The 18,390-nt window shown below is 39.9% G+C and overlaps 1 protein-coding gene across 1 annotated transcript in view; it reads left to right on the forward strand.

The window, feature by feature from the left end:
- LOC130913716 (dynein axonemal heavy chain 10-like) overlaps window positions 1-18,390 on the forward strand; it is a 144,372-nt gene that overhangs the window by 92,555 nt on the left and 33,427 nt on the right. The window contains exons 47-50 of the mRNA XM_057832527.1: window positions 5,197-5,385; window positions 9,257-9,428; window positions 9,518-9,721; window positions 9,815-9,895. Of these exons, the coding sequence (XP_057688510.1) occupies window positions 5,197-5,385; window positions 9,257-9,428; window positions 9,518-9,721; window positions 9,815-9,895 (646 nt within the window). The remainder of the gene's footprint in view (window positions 1-5,196; window positions 5,386-9,256; window positions 9,429-9,517; window positions 9,722-9,814; window positions 9,896-18,390) is intronic.

Below are 18,390 nucleotides of genomic sequence, written 5' to 3' on the forward strand. Positions count from 1 at the left end.
GTGATGGGCAGGTTACTTTAAAAAAAGTAATTAGTTATACTTACTCACTACTTCTTCCAAAAAGTAACTGAGTTAGTAACTGAATTACTCTATAGTTAAAGTAACTAGTTACCAGGGAAAGTAATTATTTCCGTTACTTTAAAAAGAAGTTGCTGTATGTCAAAGAATTTGAAATTTTCTGAGCAGTATTCGAGTCAGTTGAATAGAGAAGAACAGACAGGTTATAAAACCTTGTAATATTTATTTTACCTCACCAGCAACAGATTTATCCTACACTTGAAGTGCAACAAAAATAAACAGTAAACAATACAATAAAATAACAATCAGCAGCAAACAATATAAAGTGAGTTTAATCAATTAAATCTAACTCTCACAACCTGAGACAACTGGTCAAATAGACATAGCCTACTGTACTTCAAGTATATTGATTTGAAATAGTGTTTACATCTCCACCTCGTAAAGGACAAATTTTCCTCTGAATGCTCTGCCATCATATCCCTCTGCATCTGTTTTTTTTTTTTTTTTTTTTTTTTTTTTTAAACTTTGTTTATTGAAGCAATATAGTACAAGCAAATGAGGTAACAACATTCGAGCATTTCCCCCCCCCCCCATTGAACCTTAAAAAAAAAAAAAAAAAAAAAAAAAACAACAGAAAAAACCCTCACCCAACCAATACCCATAGCACATATCCTCAAAAAGCAATATATTGTTAATATAGTTATTTCCCTTTAAAGGGGAAAAGAGCACAGACCAAGAAACGGGAGAAAAAAAACAAAACATATATAAATATATATACACCTTTATATTGGTGTAATTTTTCAGGCATAGTTCAAGAATCCACACAGAGATGGCAATTTGTGCTTCTGACATATGCAAAAAACTGGTTCCAAGCGTTCTCAAAGGACGCAACTGATCCACAGAGTGTCAGTCTTATCCTTTCCAATTTGAGAAAAAAAAACATCTCCTTGATCCAATATGATTGCGTAGGTGGAACTGAAGATTTCCACCTCAAAAGAATTAGCCTTCTGGCCAGCAAGGTTGCGAATGCTATGAGGTCCCCCTTCTGAGGAGGTAGACCATATGCAGAAGGAACCACACCAAACAAAGCAGTCAAGGCATTTGGAGCAATATCTATCTCTGTAATCTTTGATAGAGCAGTAAAAATATCAGACCAATATGAAGTTAAAGACGTACAAAACCAGAACATGTGTGCATAATCGGCTGAGGCCTGCTTACAGCGATCACACGTGGAGGAGACTGTATGAAATATTTTAGCTAGCTTAGCTTTGGTATAGTGAGCTCTGTGTAGAATCCTACACTGAGTGAAACTGTGTCTGGCGCAGATTGAAGATTTGTGTGTCCTACATAAAATTTTCCTCCAGACCTCTTCAGATATACTCATTCCCAAATTTGATTCCCAGACTGCCTTAAGGGCATTTACAGTACTATCTGAGCTGATTTTATAAATATTAGAATAAACCGTAGTTATTGCACCCTTTGACGATAATAAGGGTTTTAAAAAGATATCTAAGGCAGAGGCAGCAGGGAGTGTTGGGAAACTTGGCCAAATAGAGCGAGCATAACTGCAAATTTGGAGATACCTGAAAAAATGACAATTGGGCAATGAAAACTTTTCAGCTAGCTGTTGAAAGGAGGCAAAAGTTGAGTTCAGATATAAATCCTCTGCATCTGTTTTGCGTGTGTGTGTTTGCCGCACGCGCTGTTCCGGTTTGTGTGTGAAAACACCGGCTCTGATTGGCTTACCATGACACATGACTCTAACCCTCAGCCAATCACTTCCATTGCATCTATCCAGGTGGTGCATTCAGCTATCCTTGTCCCCCTACTCCTCCCGTGACCCTCAAAGCGTCTGCCGTCCTTAAGATGTAAGCAGCATTCTTGCTGGCCGACAGTGGGGGATGGGAACGAGGCTAGCATTCAGGTGTAGCAAAAACAGAAACATTAGCAAGCTTTGGAATGCATTGTCTAATTGAATAAGCAGGGACAAACAGCCTGGAGTCATAAGAAGTACATGCCGTAATATTCTGATACAGATTTATCCGAGGCAACCCAAAGTGCACACGGCGCCAATATTGTTTTGCTCACATGATGCGGGAGTGAGTTAGAGACACGGCCTGCGGAGAGCCGTACGTTTGTGTTAATGTTGAAGTTATATGTGCTATTAAAGAAACAGAGTTCCAGCACGTCCTGTGTGGTATATCTTGGCTAAGAAAAAGCGCAAAACAAAACACGTGCGCTTTTCTCGAACCTGAACGCACCCTAAGTCTTGGCTGACAAATAAACAGAGCAGAATAGACTCGCTGCTGCTGGTAGTTTCTTCAATTAATTCAGAGTAAGTAACGCACCGTTTTTGACCATCAGTAACGGTAACGGTGTTGTAAAGGCGGAAAAAATAATTAGTTAGGTTACCCCGTTACTGAAAAAATAACGCCGTTATTCCCAACACTGGTCCTGAGCAATGTGCCAGACTAATCTGCAGCTACAGGAAGCGTCTGGTTGAAGTTATTGCTGCCTAAGGGGGGGGCCACAAAATATTAAATGTGATGGTTCACTTACTTATTTTTCCCCCTCCTGTCATTGTTTGCATACTATCGTCATTAAAATATGAAAAGCTATAAATGTTTGGGTGGTTTAAGTTAAAGTAGACACTGTTTTTTCATCTGTGTGACTTTGACACATTTGATGGTGATTTTTAGAGGTGTGCATCGGCACTGCCCTCACGATTCGATTCGATTACGATTCGGAGGGCCACGATTCGATTCGATTCAGAGGGTCACGATTCGATTCGGTTCGATTTGGCAATGCATCGCGATGCATTAAAGCCTGGGATGCATTCAAATTCTAAAGCAAAGCATATTTTTCGTGAATCATGAGGCAGCACAAGCAGTCAGACATTAAACAACTTTTTATTGGCTCTTGTGTCACTCCTGGTTGAAGTCAAATGAAAATACTTTCAGATATATATATTAAAAAAAAAAAAACAGATCATAGCATTTGATTAGTGCTTTGAATGAGACCTGGGCTTTCTCTTTTTTTTACACACAGTAGCAGCCTTTCACACAGTGCAACATCTGAACTCCTGTGCAAAATCAGTAATAACAGTCACTGTATTTTAGTCACAACGACCCATCAATAAAAATATTCAAGTAAATATTAAAGAAAACGACAAAGAAAATATTGTAGTGCAGCAGCATCTTTATCGCAATATCAATCCAGGCATCAGTTCAGTTGCAAACAAAACATCAACTAAATTGCAATGCAGAACAAAAGTAAACGTAGGCCTATAGCCCACTATATATGTGCAATCAACTTAGAAATGCAATCAGTAACTACCACATAACAATAAAAAATAATGAATTAAAAGGAAGTGCAGCAGCATTTTAGCAGCCATAACAATCTGTTTCAACATGAGGAAATATCAGTTTTTTGCAATCGAGAGAGCAGAGAGATAGTAGAGGTTAGATCGGACCTTAAAAATCCAGCCCGACCCGACACGGCCCACTGGTATTGAAGCCCGACCCGGCCCGATCAATTAACTAGATTTGCAGGCCTAGCCCGAAAAACCCGATTTAAATTTTTAAAAAACATTTGTTGGAGTGACGCGAAAAAAAAAACGCAGCAGCTGCAATTTATTTTCATTTCTTCGAGTTGGCAGAAAAAAACGCAAGTTTTCTTAATGTTTAAATAGTCTACATATTTTTATGATCATTATAAAAGCATTTACACAACGAAATAACGCCGGTAAAGTTTAATATTAAAAAAACAAAAAACATGCTGTTTTGCAGACACACAAGAGGAGAAGATTCAAAAGGATCACATTTGTGTTGCTTTTGTGTGCATAAATAAAAGTATCTTTCGTAACAAATTCTCAGTTGGCAGAAAAAAACGCAATTTTTCTTAATGTTTAAATGGTCTACATTTTTTTATGATCATTATAAAACATTTACACAACGAAATAACGCTGGGAAAGTTTCATGTTAAAAAAAAAACAAAAAAACATGCGGGCCACGGCGTTCATGTGCGTGCACAAGCAAATGCACAAACAGAGAGCCTGCTCTCGGTTTTATCCCATTAAAAAAAAAAAAAATTCATTAGTCCAGCGCGGCGGGCCGACCCGAATGTGAATGCTTAACATTTTGGGCCCGACCCGAATTTTGGCCCAAAATGTTAATCGGGTTCGGGCACAAGATCTAACCTCTAAGAGATGGACATAACATAACAATGGCTGAAGCAGAGAAAGAGGGAGCGAGAAAGATTATTGATGCACCTAAGATATTGAAAGCAGACATCTGGAGACATTTTGGCTTCTACTAGGTTGGTGGGAAACTTGACCAGAGTTATGCGTGTGTAAAAAATGAAACATGAGAATAACAATACAAATGGGGAAACCGAATCCGTTGCATCACAGGAATTGCGCAGGGAAGATTTTTGAACGTACTTATATATTTTAAAATGCGCTGAATCGATTCGGCTTGTTGCCCGCATCGAATCGAATCGTCCATGCCCAGCGTCGGGATGCATCGCCGCATCGATTATTGTTGACACCACTAGTGATTTTATGTTAAAATGTGAGCAATTCCAAAAGGTTCAGATATTTTTTCATACCACTGTAGTTTCAGAACACAAGTCTTGGAGCAAAAGTTCATAATTTTTTACATTAGGCTTAATCTTTGAGTTAGCGGGGGTTAAACAAGTTGGTGGAGTTGATTTCAATAGATTCTGTGCAGTTTGTTAGTGATTTATTAATTTTAGAGCTACGGAGTGGCTAAGCTAGCGCGAGTCAATGGTACCCTCCAAAAGCAGCCCCAAAGCATGAGGTTTCCACCCCCATACTTCACAGTGGGGATGGTGTTCTTAGGATTGTACTCATCCTTCTTTTTTCTCCACGCACAGCGATTAAAGTTTGCACCAAAAAGTTCTCTTTTGGGTTAGGGTTGAGACCGAAACGGCTGCTTTTGGATGGGAAAAACAAAATAAGATCCTCAGCGCCCCTTGCTTTGATTGACTTCCAGCGCCCCTGATGCGACTCGTCCCATTCAGACTGTCAAGAAAGTGTCTCACTCGAGTTGGAAAAAGGCGAAAAAATCAGAATTGGGTCACTTCTGTGGTCTGAACATTACCTTACTAATGGAATAAAATGGAAACGAATTTGAAAGACTGCTTTTCCATTTGCAGGAGCTACTAGAGGAATACAATGATAGAATGTCGAGGATGAACCTGGTACTTTTTGATGATGCTCTGGAACATCTGACTCGTGTGCACCGCATCATCCGCATTGATCGTGGACATGCTCTGCTTGTGGGTGTTGGAGGCTCAGGCAAGCAGTCCATCACCAAGCTTGCTTCCTTCACGGCTGATTGTCAGGTTGTAAAACAATTTTGTTTTCAATTAAAATTTAGTGAAGTGTAGCTTTTAACTCATTCACTCCCAGCCATTTTCACCGGAGCAATCCCCTTCGCTCCCGGCCGTTTTACTGGCCCACAGAAAATTCTGTTCTATTGCTATATGAACATGTAACCCACCAAAAGAAAGATTAGACTCTATTCTTTCAGTAGCAAAAAAAGTTAATTCATATCTTTTTCCATTCTTTAGAAATCAGCATTAGAAAAGAGCATAGTTTGAGCAATTTTCCAATTTCTGATGAAAAAACAGAGAACTTGCGCTTTTTGTAAAAGCATACATTTCAACTTTGACTTTAACACAGCTATTTTTTGCTTTTGTTACATCCCAAACATCTGAATAATGTTTTCCTTATACAAAATAACATAAACAACAAGACAAATAGAGCTTTTGATAGCAAAGTAACAATTTATTTACGCGTTACTGAACTATTGAACTGAGAGATGGCGCTGGTGTGGCTGCGACAGCCGGGGTAAACTTTTCCCTCATAGCTGCCTGACTCAGCAAGCTGGATTTTTTTGAGTCTTTCTTTTCTGGTGACCACTGCCTCGTGGCGGAGTTCGCCTGGGGAACTTGTGAGGGGCATGTTGTGTTCCTGGGGGGAACTGGTTTGGCCGTGCGCGTTTCCGGCTGAGTAGCGGGGGACGCGAGTGGCCGAGCACGGCGGTGCGAGCTCTGGTCAGCAAGCAGCACGGACTCAACGGCATCGTCCGTTGCACCGGTGTTCCCGGTTGTTCTGCTCGGTCGTCCGCCGCCTTGCATTCTGGACATCCTTCTGGCCCTCGCACTTGGTCGTCTTCCGCCGGCGCCCCGGCTATGCGGCACGTTGAATCGGGTGGTGGGTCTTACCAAATACGCTACTGCCCTCCAGTGGCCAGTTTTATTGCTTTAAAATGGATTTTCAGCATTGTGCTATGGAGCTAAGTTGCATCAGAACCTAGATATGTCTCTTGTGAAAAAAAACGTAAAAGACATATAAATACGTCTTTGGGACACTGAAACAATTAAAAATAGAACGTATTTATACATTTTTGGGAGCAAATGAACTAAGTGGCTGCCACAGTCAGCTTTAAAGGGAACCTCAGACTTAAAGACTTGTAGGCTCTAATTAGTCACAATTGTTCTCTTTTACTAAAATATGTTATTAGAAACACATGAAATATTGCCATTGATATAAACATCTATAATATTTAGTTCATCTTTTGACCTACGGAGGGCGCCATGTTTTACGGACGCTCGGGGTGATGATGTAGTTTGTCACTGTCACTAGGCGAACGCGACCGGTGTTCTGCAATTCCTTCCTACGCGACGAGACTTCCAACACATGCGCACATCCGTTAAAAGCGGCGAGTAACGAATGCATAAGCAAATATATTAGCTCAAACAAAAATATACTAGGGCTGTCAAAATTATCGTGTTAACGGGCGGTAATTAGTTTTTTAAATTAATCACATTAAAATATTTGACGCAAATAACGCACATGCCCCGCTCAAACAGATTAAAATGACAGTACAGTGTAATGTCCGCTTGTTACTTGTTTTTTGGCGTTTGGCGCCCTCTGCTGAAGCTTGGGTCCAACTGATTTTATGGGTTAGTACCATGAGTAAGCATTGTGTAATTATTGACATCAACAATGGTGAGCTACTTGTTTATTTTCTGATTGAAAATTTTAACAAATGTTAATACAACGAAAACATTAAGAGGGGTTTTAATATAAAATTACTATAACTTGTACTCAAATTTATCTTTTAAGAACTACAAGTCTTTCTATCCGTGGATCCCTTTAACAGAACAAATGTTAATAATGTTAATGCCATCTTGTTGATTTATTGTTATGATAAACAAATACAGTACTTATGTACAGTATTTTGAATGTACATTAGGGCAAATAAGTATTTAGTCAACCACTAATTGTGCAAGTTCTCCCACTTGAAAATATTAGAGAGGCCTGTAATTGTCAACATGGGTAAACATGGGTAAACCGCAACCATGGGAGACAGAATGTGGAAAAAAAAAAACTGAAAATCACATTGTTGGATTTTTAAAGATTTTTTTTTGAAAATCATGGTGGGAAATAAGTATTTTGTCAATACCAAAAGTTCATCTCAATACTTTGTTATGTACCCTTTGTTGACAATAACGGAGGCCATACGTTTTCTGTAACTCTTCATAAGCTTTTCACACACTGTTGCTGGTATTTTGGCCCATTCCTCCATGCAGATCTCCTCTAGAGCAGTGATGTTTTGGGGCTGTCGTTGGGCAAAACGGACTTTCAACTCCCTCCTCACCCAGTGGCGTCAAAATGATCACAAGAACAATGAGCAAAAATCCCAGAACCACACGGGGGGACCTAGTGAATGACCTACAGTGAGCTGGGACCACAGTAACAAAGGCTACTATCAGTAACACAATGCGCCGCCAGGGACTCAAATCCTGCACTGCCAGACGTGTCCCCCTGCTGAAGAAAGTACATGTCCAGGCCCGTCCGCGGTTCACTAGAGAGCATTGGGATGATCCATAAGAGGACTGGGAGAATGTGTTATGGTCAGATGAAACCAACATAGAATTTTTTGGTAGGAAACACAGGTTCTCTTGTTTGGAGGAAAAAGAATACTGAATTGCACCATACTCACTGTGAAGCATGGGGGTGGAAACATCATGCTTTGGGGCTGTTTTTCTGCAAAGGAACCAGGACGAATGATCTGTGTAAAGGAAAGAATGAATGGGGCCATGTATCGAGAGATTTTGAGTGAAAATCTGCTTCCATCAGCAAGGGCATTGAAGATGAGACGTGGCTGGGTCTTTCAGCATGACAATGATCCCAAACACACAGCCAGGGCGACAAAGGAGTGGTTTCGTAAGCAGATCTCCAGATCTCAACCCCACAGAAAATCTGTGGAGGGAGTTGAAAGTCCGTGTTGTCCAACGACAGCCCCAAAACATCACTGCTCTAGAGGAGATCTGCATGGAGGAATGGGCCAAAATACCAGCAACAGTGTGTGAAAAGCTTGTGAAGAGTTACAGAAAACGTTTGGCCTCCGTTATTGCCAACAAAGGGTACATAACAAAGTATTGAGATGAACTTTTGGTATTGACCAAATACTTCTTTTCCACCATGATTTGCAAATAAATTCTTTAAAAATCAAGCAATGTGATTTTCTGTTTTTTTTTTTCCACATTCTGTCTCTCATGCTTGAGGTTTAACCATGTTGACAATTACAGGCCTCTCTAATATTTTCAATTGGGAGAACAATTAGTGGTGGACTAAATACTTATTTGCCCCACTGTATATATCCGTCTTGTGTCTTATCTTTCCATTCCAACAATAATTTACAGAAAAATATGGCATATTTTATAGATGGTTTGAATTTCGATTAATTACGATTAATTAATTTTTAAGCTGTGATGAACTCGATTTAAAATTTTAATCGTTTGACAGCCCTAAAATATACCTTATGTTTGTCTTAACAGGGAGCAGCTGGATTCAGCCATGTTAGACGAGTTATGGCATATTCACTGTTGCCACTAGAGGGCAGTGTATCCACCCAAATTAGAACGTCACTCGAATTAAACGAATACTCGAATCAGCAAAATTTGATTCGAAGCTTTTTTTCTGACCGAATTACCCGAGTTAATCGATTAATTGTTTCAGCACTAAATTGTATAATAGAAAAGTGAATAGGTAACAGAGCGAATAGATAAGTGAAAGCTCTAGTAATTGTGTGAAGGTTGACAATTTTTGGGTTGGGAGACTAGAACACCAAGGCATGAATTATTGGGCGTGAAAGTTTATCAGTCCAGTTATTCAAGTTCTAAAAGCATTTTTATTCTCCAGATTTTTGAAATAACACTCAGCAGAGGATATTGCGAGTCAACCTTTCGTGATGACTTGAAAACATTGTATCTGAAGCTTGGCATTGAAAATACGAGGACCGTTTTTCTCTTCACTGACGCTCACGTTGCGGAGGAAGGTTTTTTGGAACTCATCAACAACATGCTTACATCAGGTTGACCATCACGTCGAACGTCCAGGTTAATACTTTTTTTTTTCTGGAGAAAGACGTGACCTGTTCTTTGTTACGCCGTCTTCTGATAGGTATTGTTCCCGCCTTGTTTCCGGATGATGAGAAAGAAGCAGTTCTCAACCAGCTTCGTGAAGAGGCTCTCCAAAATGGATCGGGTCCTTCTAAAGACAGCGTTTGGCAGTATTTTGTCAATAAGAGTGCCAGCAATCTGCACATCGTTTTAGGCATGTCTCCCGTAGGGGATACCCTGAGAACACGCTGTAGAAACTTTCCAGGTGAAATGGAGGAAAATAAAACAACTTCATTTTCATTTTTGTTTACTGTCAGATTGTTTTTAGGAATTTCTCACCTCTTCTGATCTTTTATAGGACTGATGAACAATACTGTCATTGATTGGTTCTTGCCATGGCCTCCACAGGCTCTACTTGCTGTAGCTGAGTCTTTCCTCGGTTGGTATTGCACATATTCATCATTCATTAACAGTAGGGTTGTTCCAATCATGTTTTTTTGCTCCCGATCCGATCCCGATCGTTTTAGTTTGAGTATCTGTCGATATTTCCCGATCCGATTGCTTTTTTTTTTGCTCCCGATTCAATTCCAATCATTCCCGATAATTTTTCCCGATCATATACATTTTGGCAATGCATTAAGAAAAAAATGAATAAAACTCGGACGAATATATACATTCAACATACAGTACGTAAGTACTGTATTTGTTATGACAATAAATCCTCAAGATGGCATTTACATTATTAACATTCTTTCTGTGAGAGGGATCCACGGATAGAAAGACTTGTGACTTTGTATATTGTGACTAAATATTGCCATCTATTGTATTTGTTGAGCTTTCAGTAAATGATACTGCGGCCATGCCCCAATGCATGATGGGAAGTGGAACCATGATGGGAAGTAAAACCATGACTGTGCGCCGTGCTGCCAATGGATATATCGTCTCTGCTTTGGGAAATAACTTAAAGTGTTAAGACAAAGATCAGTTGCCACCTTGCTTCCCTACATTGCTTCCCATGATAATTCTAATCATTGGGAGAGGGATTGCAAGGTTTTAGCCAATTGAAGAAATGCTCCAAAGGCTGCCAAAATTCACTTTACTCATTTTGCGCTGCCTTTTATCTCTCTATATACAGTGCCTTGCAAAAGTATTCGGCCCCCTTGAACCTTGCAACCTTTCGCCACAGTTCAGGCTTCAAACATAAAGATATAAAATTTTAATTTTTTGGCAAGAATCAACAACAAGTGGGACACAATCGTGAAGTGGAACAACATTTATTGGATAATTTAAACTTTTTTTAACAAATAAAAAAACTGAAAAGTGGGGTGTGCAATATTATTCGGCCCCCTTGCGTTAATACTTTGTAGCGCCACCTTTTGCTCCAATTACAGCTGCAAGTCGCTTGGGGTATGTTTCTATCAGTTTTGCACATCCAGAGACTGACATTCTTGCCCATTCTTCCTTGCAAAACAGCTCGAGCTCAGTGAGGTTGGATGGAGAGTTTTTGTGAACAGCAGTCTTCAGCTCTTTCCACAGATTCTCGATTGGATTCAGGTCTGGACTTTGACTTGGCCATTCTAACACCTGGATATGTTTATTTTTTAACCATTCCATTGTAGATTTGGCTTTATGTTTTGGATCATTGTCCTGTTGGAAGATAAATCTCCGTCCCAGTCTCAGGTCTTGTGCAGATACCAACAGGTTTTCTTCCAGAATGTTCCTGTATTTGGCTGCATCCATCTTCCCGTCAATTTTAACCATCTTCCCTGTCCCTGCTGAAGAAAAGCAGGCCCAAACCATGATGCTGCCACCACCATGTTTGACAGAGGGGATGGTGTGTTCATGGTGATGAGCTGTGTTGCTTTTACGCCAAACATATCGTTTTGCATTGTGGCCAAAAAGTTCAATTTTGGTTTCATCTGACCAGAGCACCTTCTTCCACATGTTTGGTGTGTCTCCCAGGTGGCTTGTGGCAAACTTTAAACGAGACTTTTTATGGATATCTTTGAGAAATGGCTTTCTTCTTGCCACTCTTCCATAAAGGCCAGATTTGTGCAGTGTATGACTGATTGTTGTCCTATGGACAGACTCTCCCACCTCAGCTGTAGATCTCTGCAGTTCATCCAGAGTGATCATGGGCCTCTTGGCTGCATCTCTGATCAGTTTTCTCCTTGTTTGAGAAGAAAGTTTGGAAGGACGGCCGGGTCTTGGTAGATTTGCAGTGGTCTGATGCTCCTTCCATTTCAATATGATGGCTTGCACAGTGCTCCTTGAGATGTTTAAAGCTTGGGAAATCTTGTTGTATCCAAATCCGGCTTTAAACTTCTCCACAACAGTATCTCGGACCTGCATGGTGTGTTCCTTGGTTTTCATAATGCTCTCTGCACTTTAAACAGAACCCTGAGACTATCACAGAGCAGGTGCATTTATACGGAGACTTGATTACACGCAGGTGGATTCTATTTATCATCCTCGGTCATTTAGGAGAACATTGGATCATTCAGAGATCCTCACTGAACTTATGGAGTGAGTTTGCTGCACTGAAAGTAAAGGGGCCGAATAATATTGCACGCCCCACTTTTCAGTTTTTTATTTGTTAAAAAAGTTTAAATTATCCAATAAATGTTGTTTCACTTCACGATTGTGTCCCACTTGTTGTTGATTCTTGACAAAAAAATTAAATTTCATATCTTTATGTTTGAAGCCTGAAATGTGGCGAAAAGTTGCAAGATTCAAGGGGGCCGAATACTTTTGCAAGGCACTGTAGGTAAAACGGCGTCATCACAGATTGAGCGCGACAATGAGTGAGGGGGTCGTGCAGCGCATATATTAACAGCGGTAAATATTTTAACGTGACACATTTTTAATAAATTAATTGCCGCCGTTATCGGGATATTTTTGATAACCCTACCTTAAGACTAAACTAAAGACTCTGGATGAGTGTAACGTATTATGTCTGTAACGTTAAATAAAATTCGAAAACGATTTAATTAAAATATATATATTAAAAAAAGGCATGGCCGATATTTTTTTGCCGATTCCGATACTTTGAAAATGACATGATCGGACCCGATCGATCGGGACATCTCTAATTAACAGTGTTGTCAGTAATGCGTGTACTGTAATCTGATTACTTTTTTCAGTAACGAGTAATCTAACGCGTTCATTTTTCTACACCAGTAATCTGATTAAAGTTAGTAACGCAGAGACACTAAGGAAACTATTTTTTCATTGCCTCATAACGTATGCAGAATGAAGAATATTGTAGTCATGTACGAAGAGCATTTTGAATAGAAAATGCTCAAATAAAAGGTTCCCGGTACGTGTTACCAAGACAACCTCTTAGCTATTTCCTGTTTTGGCCCCGCGTCGTATGTGTTGTGGGACTGAAGGCGTGGGCCAGTTGAGAGGTTGCGAGGGAATGTTGATCTGTGGATATCCATGAATGAAGGTGAGTATTTTTCCTTCATTCTGGAAGGTATCAGCAAATGGTTGGACTTCTACATGCACGGCTGTTTCGTAGCTTTGCCGTAGCAACGAAGCTCCAAGTCGGCAAGCTTTGTTTACTTCATATGCGTGTTGCATATTTATGCCGTGAGGTGATGTGTTCGTTTAGCATCTGTGGGATGTGTTGTAAGTCCGATTGGGTGTAAAGTACTTAATTGCCGCCACGTTTTGTGGCCAAACTGACCGCGTGTTCGTCGAGAAGAGTACTTCCGGGTTATGCACGCGCATCCGCGCCCGCCACCACCTTTGCAATTTTTTGCAGTCAGTTTGCATTGTTTTGACATTGGCTCTGATATGCTGTTAACCATAACCCAAAATTCAGAAGTTTTGACATTAGGCTTAATCTTAGAGTTAGCGGGGTTTAATTGGTCGGTGGTGTTGATTTCAACAAGTTCCAAGCAGTTTGTCAGATATTTGTTAGTTTCAGGGCTCCGGAGTGGCTAAGCGAGCGTGAAATTCTGATACTCCCCTTTAAATTCAATCATCGGAAAATCAATTACATGTGATGACATTTTTGTCATTCTTATGTGGAGGCGGCAAAGGGAGAAAAATGGGTAAAAAGTAACTGATAGATTACTTTTAAAGTAACTTAGTTGCTTTGATAGTGAAGTAATCAGTAAAGTAACTAGATTACTTTTGAGGCATAATCAGTAATCAGTAATTAAATTATTTTTTCAAGTAATCTGTGACAACACTGTTCATTCATCAAAATACAGTATATGGCGGAAAACACTCAGGTGGCTTGGAGTTCCGCCCTGAGACCCCCAATTTGGCCAAATTTCAAAATTATCCGATATGCATGTGTGATACATCATTAGAAAGCTTAAAATCTCAATTTTCTGGTGGAAGAAAAATTTTGAACAGGAGGGCATTTTTTTTTTAAAATGTTTTTTTAACAGCAAAACCCTATCTGGAGGTGAGAGCATGCGAGAGCAGAATTACAGACGCCACAACTTTAACTAGATATTATCGCGTACTCATCGCGTCCAGTGCCAGAGGCAGCAAAGCAACCCCAAAACTATCAGGGAACCTCCGCAATGTTTGACTGTGGGGAACCTGTTCTTTTCGTAGAAGGCCTCGTTTTTTCAAAATTGTCCGATATGCATGTGTGATTCATCATTGGAAAGCTTAAAATCTCAATTTTCTGGTGGAAGAACAATTTTGAACAGGAGGCAATTTAAAAAAAAAAAAATGTTTTTTTAACAGCATAACCCTATCTGGAGGTGAGAGCATGCGTAAGCAGAATTACAGACGCCACGACTTTAACAAGATATTATCGCGTACTTACCTTGTTTCGATCCAAAAACTCCATGTAGCATGTATCAAGACACAGCTGTGAATGGCCACAGCTGGATTTTGGGGGGATTTTATGGGTGAAACATGGTAATATAACAAAGGTCGCGATGCAGAAATCGCAGACATCAAGGAGTTGTTGAGATGTTCTTTTTCATATATTTACCCTTTTAAACGTTTTATTCAATTTTTCTTTGTTTGAATCGATTATTTATCATCTAACATTTTGGAGAACATGCAACAGTAACAAAATACATACAATTAAGCGACAGTTATTAGGTAGATAACCGTGACTTTTTTACAGACACCATTTTTTTCATTGTGACGTAATTTGTTTAAAAGTTTAAAATATGCGAGTGAATAATTTTTTGAAGTCGTTTTTTTTTTTTTTATATGAAATATTACACATCAATTAATGATTCTAAGCTAAAAAATGACAGACATTTTGAATAATAAATATGATTACTTTCCTTCTTTTTATGGCTGGGTTGAAACAAAAGCGGTTGCACAACGTGTGTAAACAGGGGTTTGCAGGGTAAGACGGACAAATTAAAAATAGTTTGGGGGCTTAACGCTCCATGAATCTGCTATGGCAGCATATAGACATATTGTTCAATCAAACACAACAGTTCTTTTGGCTTAAAATACAGCAGTTTCCTTTAAAGAGGAGTGCAAGAGCAGAAACTGCTTTTTCAGTCTTGTCTGTGTTTTGCGCCATATACAGTGAGGAGCAGACGTATTTGCACCCCCGCAATTCTGTCAGACAATGCTCAATTTCTCCCAGATCATGATTGCAATTGCAAATGCTTTGGTAGTAATATCTTCATTTATTTTGCTTGCAATGAAAAAACACAAAAGAGAAATAAATAAATAAATAAATCATGGTCATTTTACACAAAGCTCCAAAAATGGGCCAGACAGAAGTGGGCACCGTCAATCTAATATTTGGTAACACAACCTTTAGACAAAATAACTGCGAACAACCACTTCCAGTATCCATCAATGAGTTTCTAACAATGGTCTGCTGGAATTTTAGACAATTATTTTTTGGCCAACTGCTCAAGGTCTCTTAGATCTGAAGGGTGCCTTCTCCAAACTGCCATTTTCAGATCTCTCCTCAGGTGTTCTATGGGATTCAGGACTTAACTCATTGCTGGCCACTTAAAAAGTCTTTAGTGTTTTCTTTCAAACCATTTTCTATGCTTTTGAAGTGTGCATTGTCCTGCTGGAAGACCCATGACCTCTGACCTAGCTTTCTCACACTGGTCCCTACATTATGCTGCAAAATTTGTTGGTGGTCTCCAGACTTCATCATGCCATGCAGACGGTCGAGCAGTCCAGTGCCAGAGGCAGCAAAACAACCCCAAAACATCAGGGAACCTCTGCAATGTTTGACTGTGGGGACCCTGTTCTTTTCTTAGAAGGCCTCGTTTTTTTTCCCTGTAAACTCTATGTTGATACCTTTTCCAAAAAAGCTCTACTTTTGTCTCATCTGACCAGAGACCATTCTTCCAAAAGCTTTTTGGCTTTCTCAGGTAGGTTTTGGCAAACAGAAGTGGGGTCTTCCTGGGTATCCTACCATAGAGTCCCTTTTCATTCAGACGCCGATGGATAGTACGGGTTGACAATGTAGTAATACAGTGGGGCAAATAAGTATTTAGTCAACCACTAATTATGCAAGTTCTCCCACTTGAAAATATGAGAGAGGCCTCCTGTAATTGTCAACATGGGTAAACCTCAACCAAGAGAGACAGAATGTGGAGAAAAAAAAGAAAATCACATTGTTTGATTTTTAAAGAATTTATTTGCATATCATGGTGGAAAATAAGTATTTGGTCAATACCAAAAGTTCATCTTAATACTTGGTTATGTACCCATTGTTGGCAATAACGAAGGCCAAACGTTTTCTCTAACTTTTCACACACTGTTGCTGGTATTTTGGGCCTTTCCTCAATGCAGATCTCCTCTAGAGCAGTGATGTTTTGGGGCTGTCGTTGGGTAACACGGACTTTCAACTCCCTCCACAGATTGTCTATGGGGTTGAGATCTGAAGACTGGCTAGGCCACTCCAGGACCTCGAAATGCTTCTTCCGAAGCCACTCCTTTGTTGCCCTGGCTGTGTGTTTGGGATCATTGTCATCCTGAAAGACCCAGCCACGTCTCATCTTCAATGCCCTTGCTGATGGAAGGAGAGTTTCACTCAAAATCTCTCCATACATGGCCCCATTCATTCTTTCCTTTACACAGATCAGTCGTCCTGGTCCTTTTGCAGAAAAACAACCCCTAAAGCATTATGTTTCCACCCCCATGCTTCACAGTGGGTATGGGGTTCTTCAGATGCAATTAAGTATTCTTTCTCCTCCAAAAACGATAACCTGTGTTTCAACCAAAAAGTTCTATTTTGGTTTCATCTGACCATAACACATTCTCCCAGTCCTCTTCTGGATCATCCCAATGCTCTCTAGCAAACCGCAGACGGGCCTGGACGAGTATTTTCTTCAGCAGGGGGACACGTCTGGCAGTGCAGGATTTGAGTACCTGGTGGCGGATTGTGTTACTGATAGTAGCCTTTGTCACTGTGGTCCCAGCTCTCTGTAGGTGATTCACTAGGTCCCCCCGTGTGGTTCTGGGATTTTTGCTCACCGTTCTTGTTATCATTTTGACAGGGTGAGATCTTGCATTTAGCCCCAGATCGAGGAAGATTATCAGTGGTCTTGTCTGTCTTCCAGTTGATTTCTTTACACCAAGCGTTTTACCTATTGCAGATTCAGTCTTCCTATCCTGGTGCAGGTCTACAATTTTGTCTCATGTGTCCTTCGACAGCTCTTTGGTCTAGGCAATAGTGGAGTTTGGAGTGTGACTGACTGAAGTTTTGGACAGGTGTCTTTTATACCGATAACAAGTTAAAACAGGTGCCATTAATACAGGTAACGAGCGGAGCCTCATTAGAAGAAGTTAGACCTCATTGACAGCCAGAAATTTTGCTTGTTTGTAGGTGACAAAATACTTATTTTCCACTCTAACTTGGAAATAAATTCTTTAAAAATCAAACAATGTGATTTTCTGTTTTTTTCCACATTCTGTCTCTCATGGTTGAGGTTTACCCATGTTAACAATTACAGGCCTCTCTAATCTTTTCAAGTAGGAGAACTTGCACAATTGGTGGTTGACTAAATACTTACTTGCCCCACTGTATCTATACCCTTGAACTTGTTTGGAGGTTAGTCGAGGTTCTTGATCCACCATCCAAAACAATCTTTCGTTGAAATCTCTCGTCAAGTTTTCTTTTCCGTCCACATCTAGGGAGGTTAGCCACATTGCCATGGGCTTTACACTTATTGATGACACTGCTAGCAATTTCGTTTGGTGCTTTTCCAGTGAGATTTACAAAGACGACTGCCTGAAGAAAACATCAAAATTCCCTCAGTCCTTGATGATATGGGGCTGCATGTCAGGCAAAAGGCACTGGGGAGATGGCTGTGGTTAAATCTTCAATAAATGCACAAGTTTACATTGAAATTTTAGACAGCTTTCTTATCCCTTCAATTGAAAATGTTTCTCATTTTCCAAGATGACAATGTATCATGCCACAGAGCTAAACTGTTAAAACCTTCTTTGGAGAAAGACCCAACCAGTCAATGGCATGGCCTACAAATAGCCCAGATCTCAACCCTATTGAAAACCTGTGGTGGAAATTGAAAAAAAAAAAAAGGTCCACAGCAAGGCTCCAACCTGCAAAGATGATCTGGCAACTGGAATCAAAGACAGTTGACACCAAATTGATGAAGAATACTCATCAAGTCCACACCTCAGAGACTGCAAGCTGTCATAAAAGCCAGATGCGGTGCTACTACATACTAGAGATGTGTTTTGATTGTTATTTCTTTGTTTGTTTCTCATGATTTCATATTTTTTTCCTCAGAATGGAGTGATTCCATATATATTTCCCTGCACTTTCTCTATAAGATTAACATTTACTTACCACCACAATGTTTTTTATTCATTTCTTTTAGTGTTTCTGAATGCTAAAAAGTTTCACTTTTGAACTAATTCACTATTTTTTTTTTCAAGCTTTTTATCTGAGTTTGGTCTACATGATAAAATGTCTGAGTGAGTGCTCGTCTGAGACTAGTG

Source organism: Corythoichthys intestinalis, chromosome 3 (genome assembly GCF_030265065.1).
Source record: "Corythoichthys intestinalis isolate RoL2023-P3 chromosome 3, ASM3026506v1, whole genome shotgun sequence".
In the NCBI taxonomy this organism is placed as follows: domain Eukaryota; kingdom Metazoa; phylum Chordata; class Actinopteri; order Syngnathiformes; family Syngnathidae; genus Corythoichthys; species Corythoichthys intestinalis.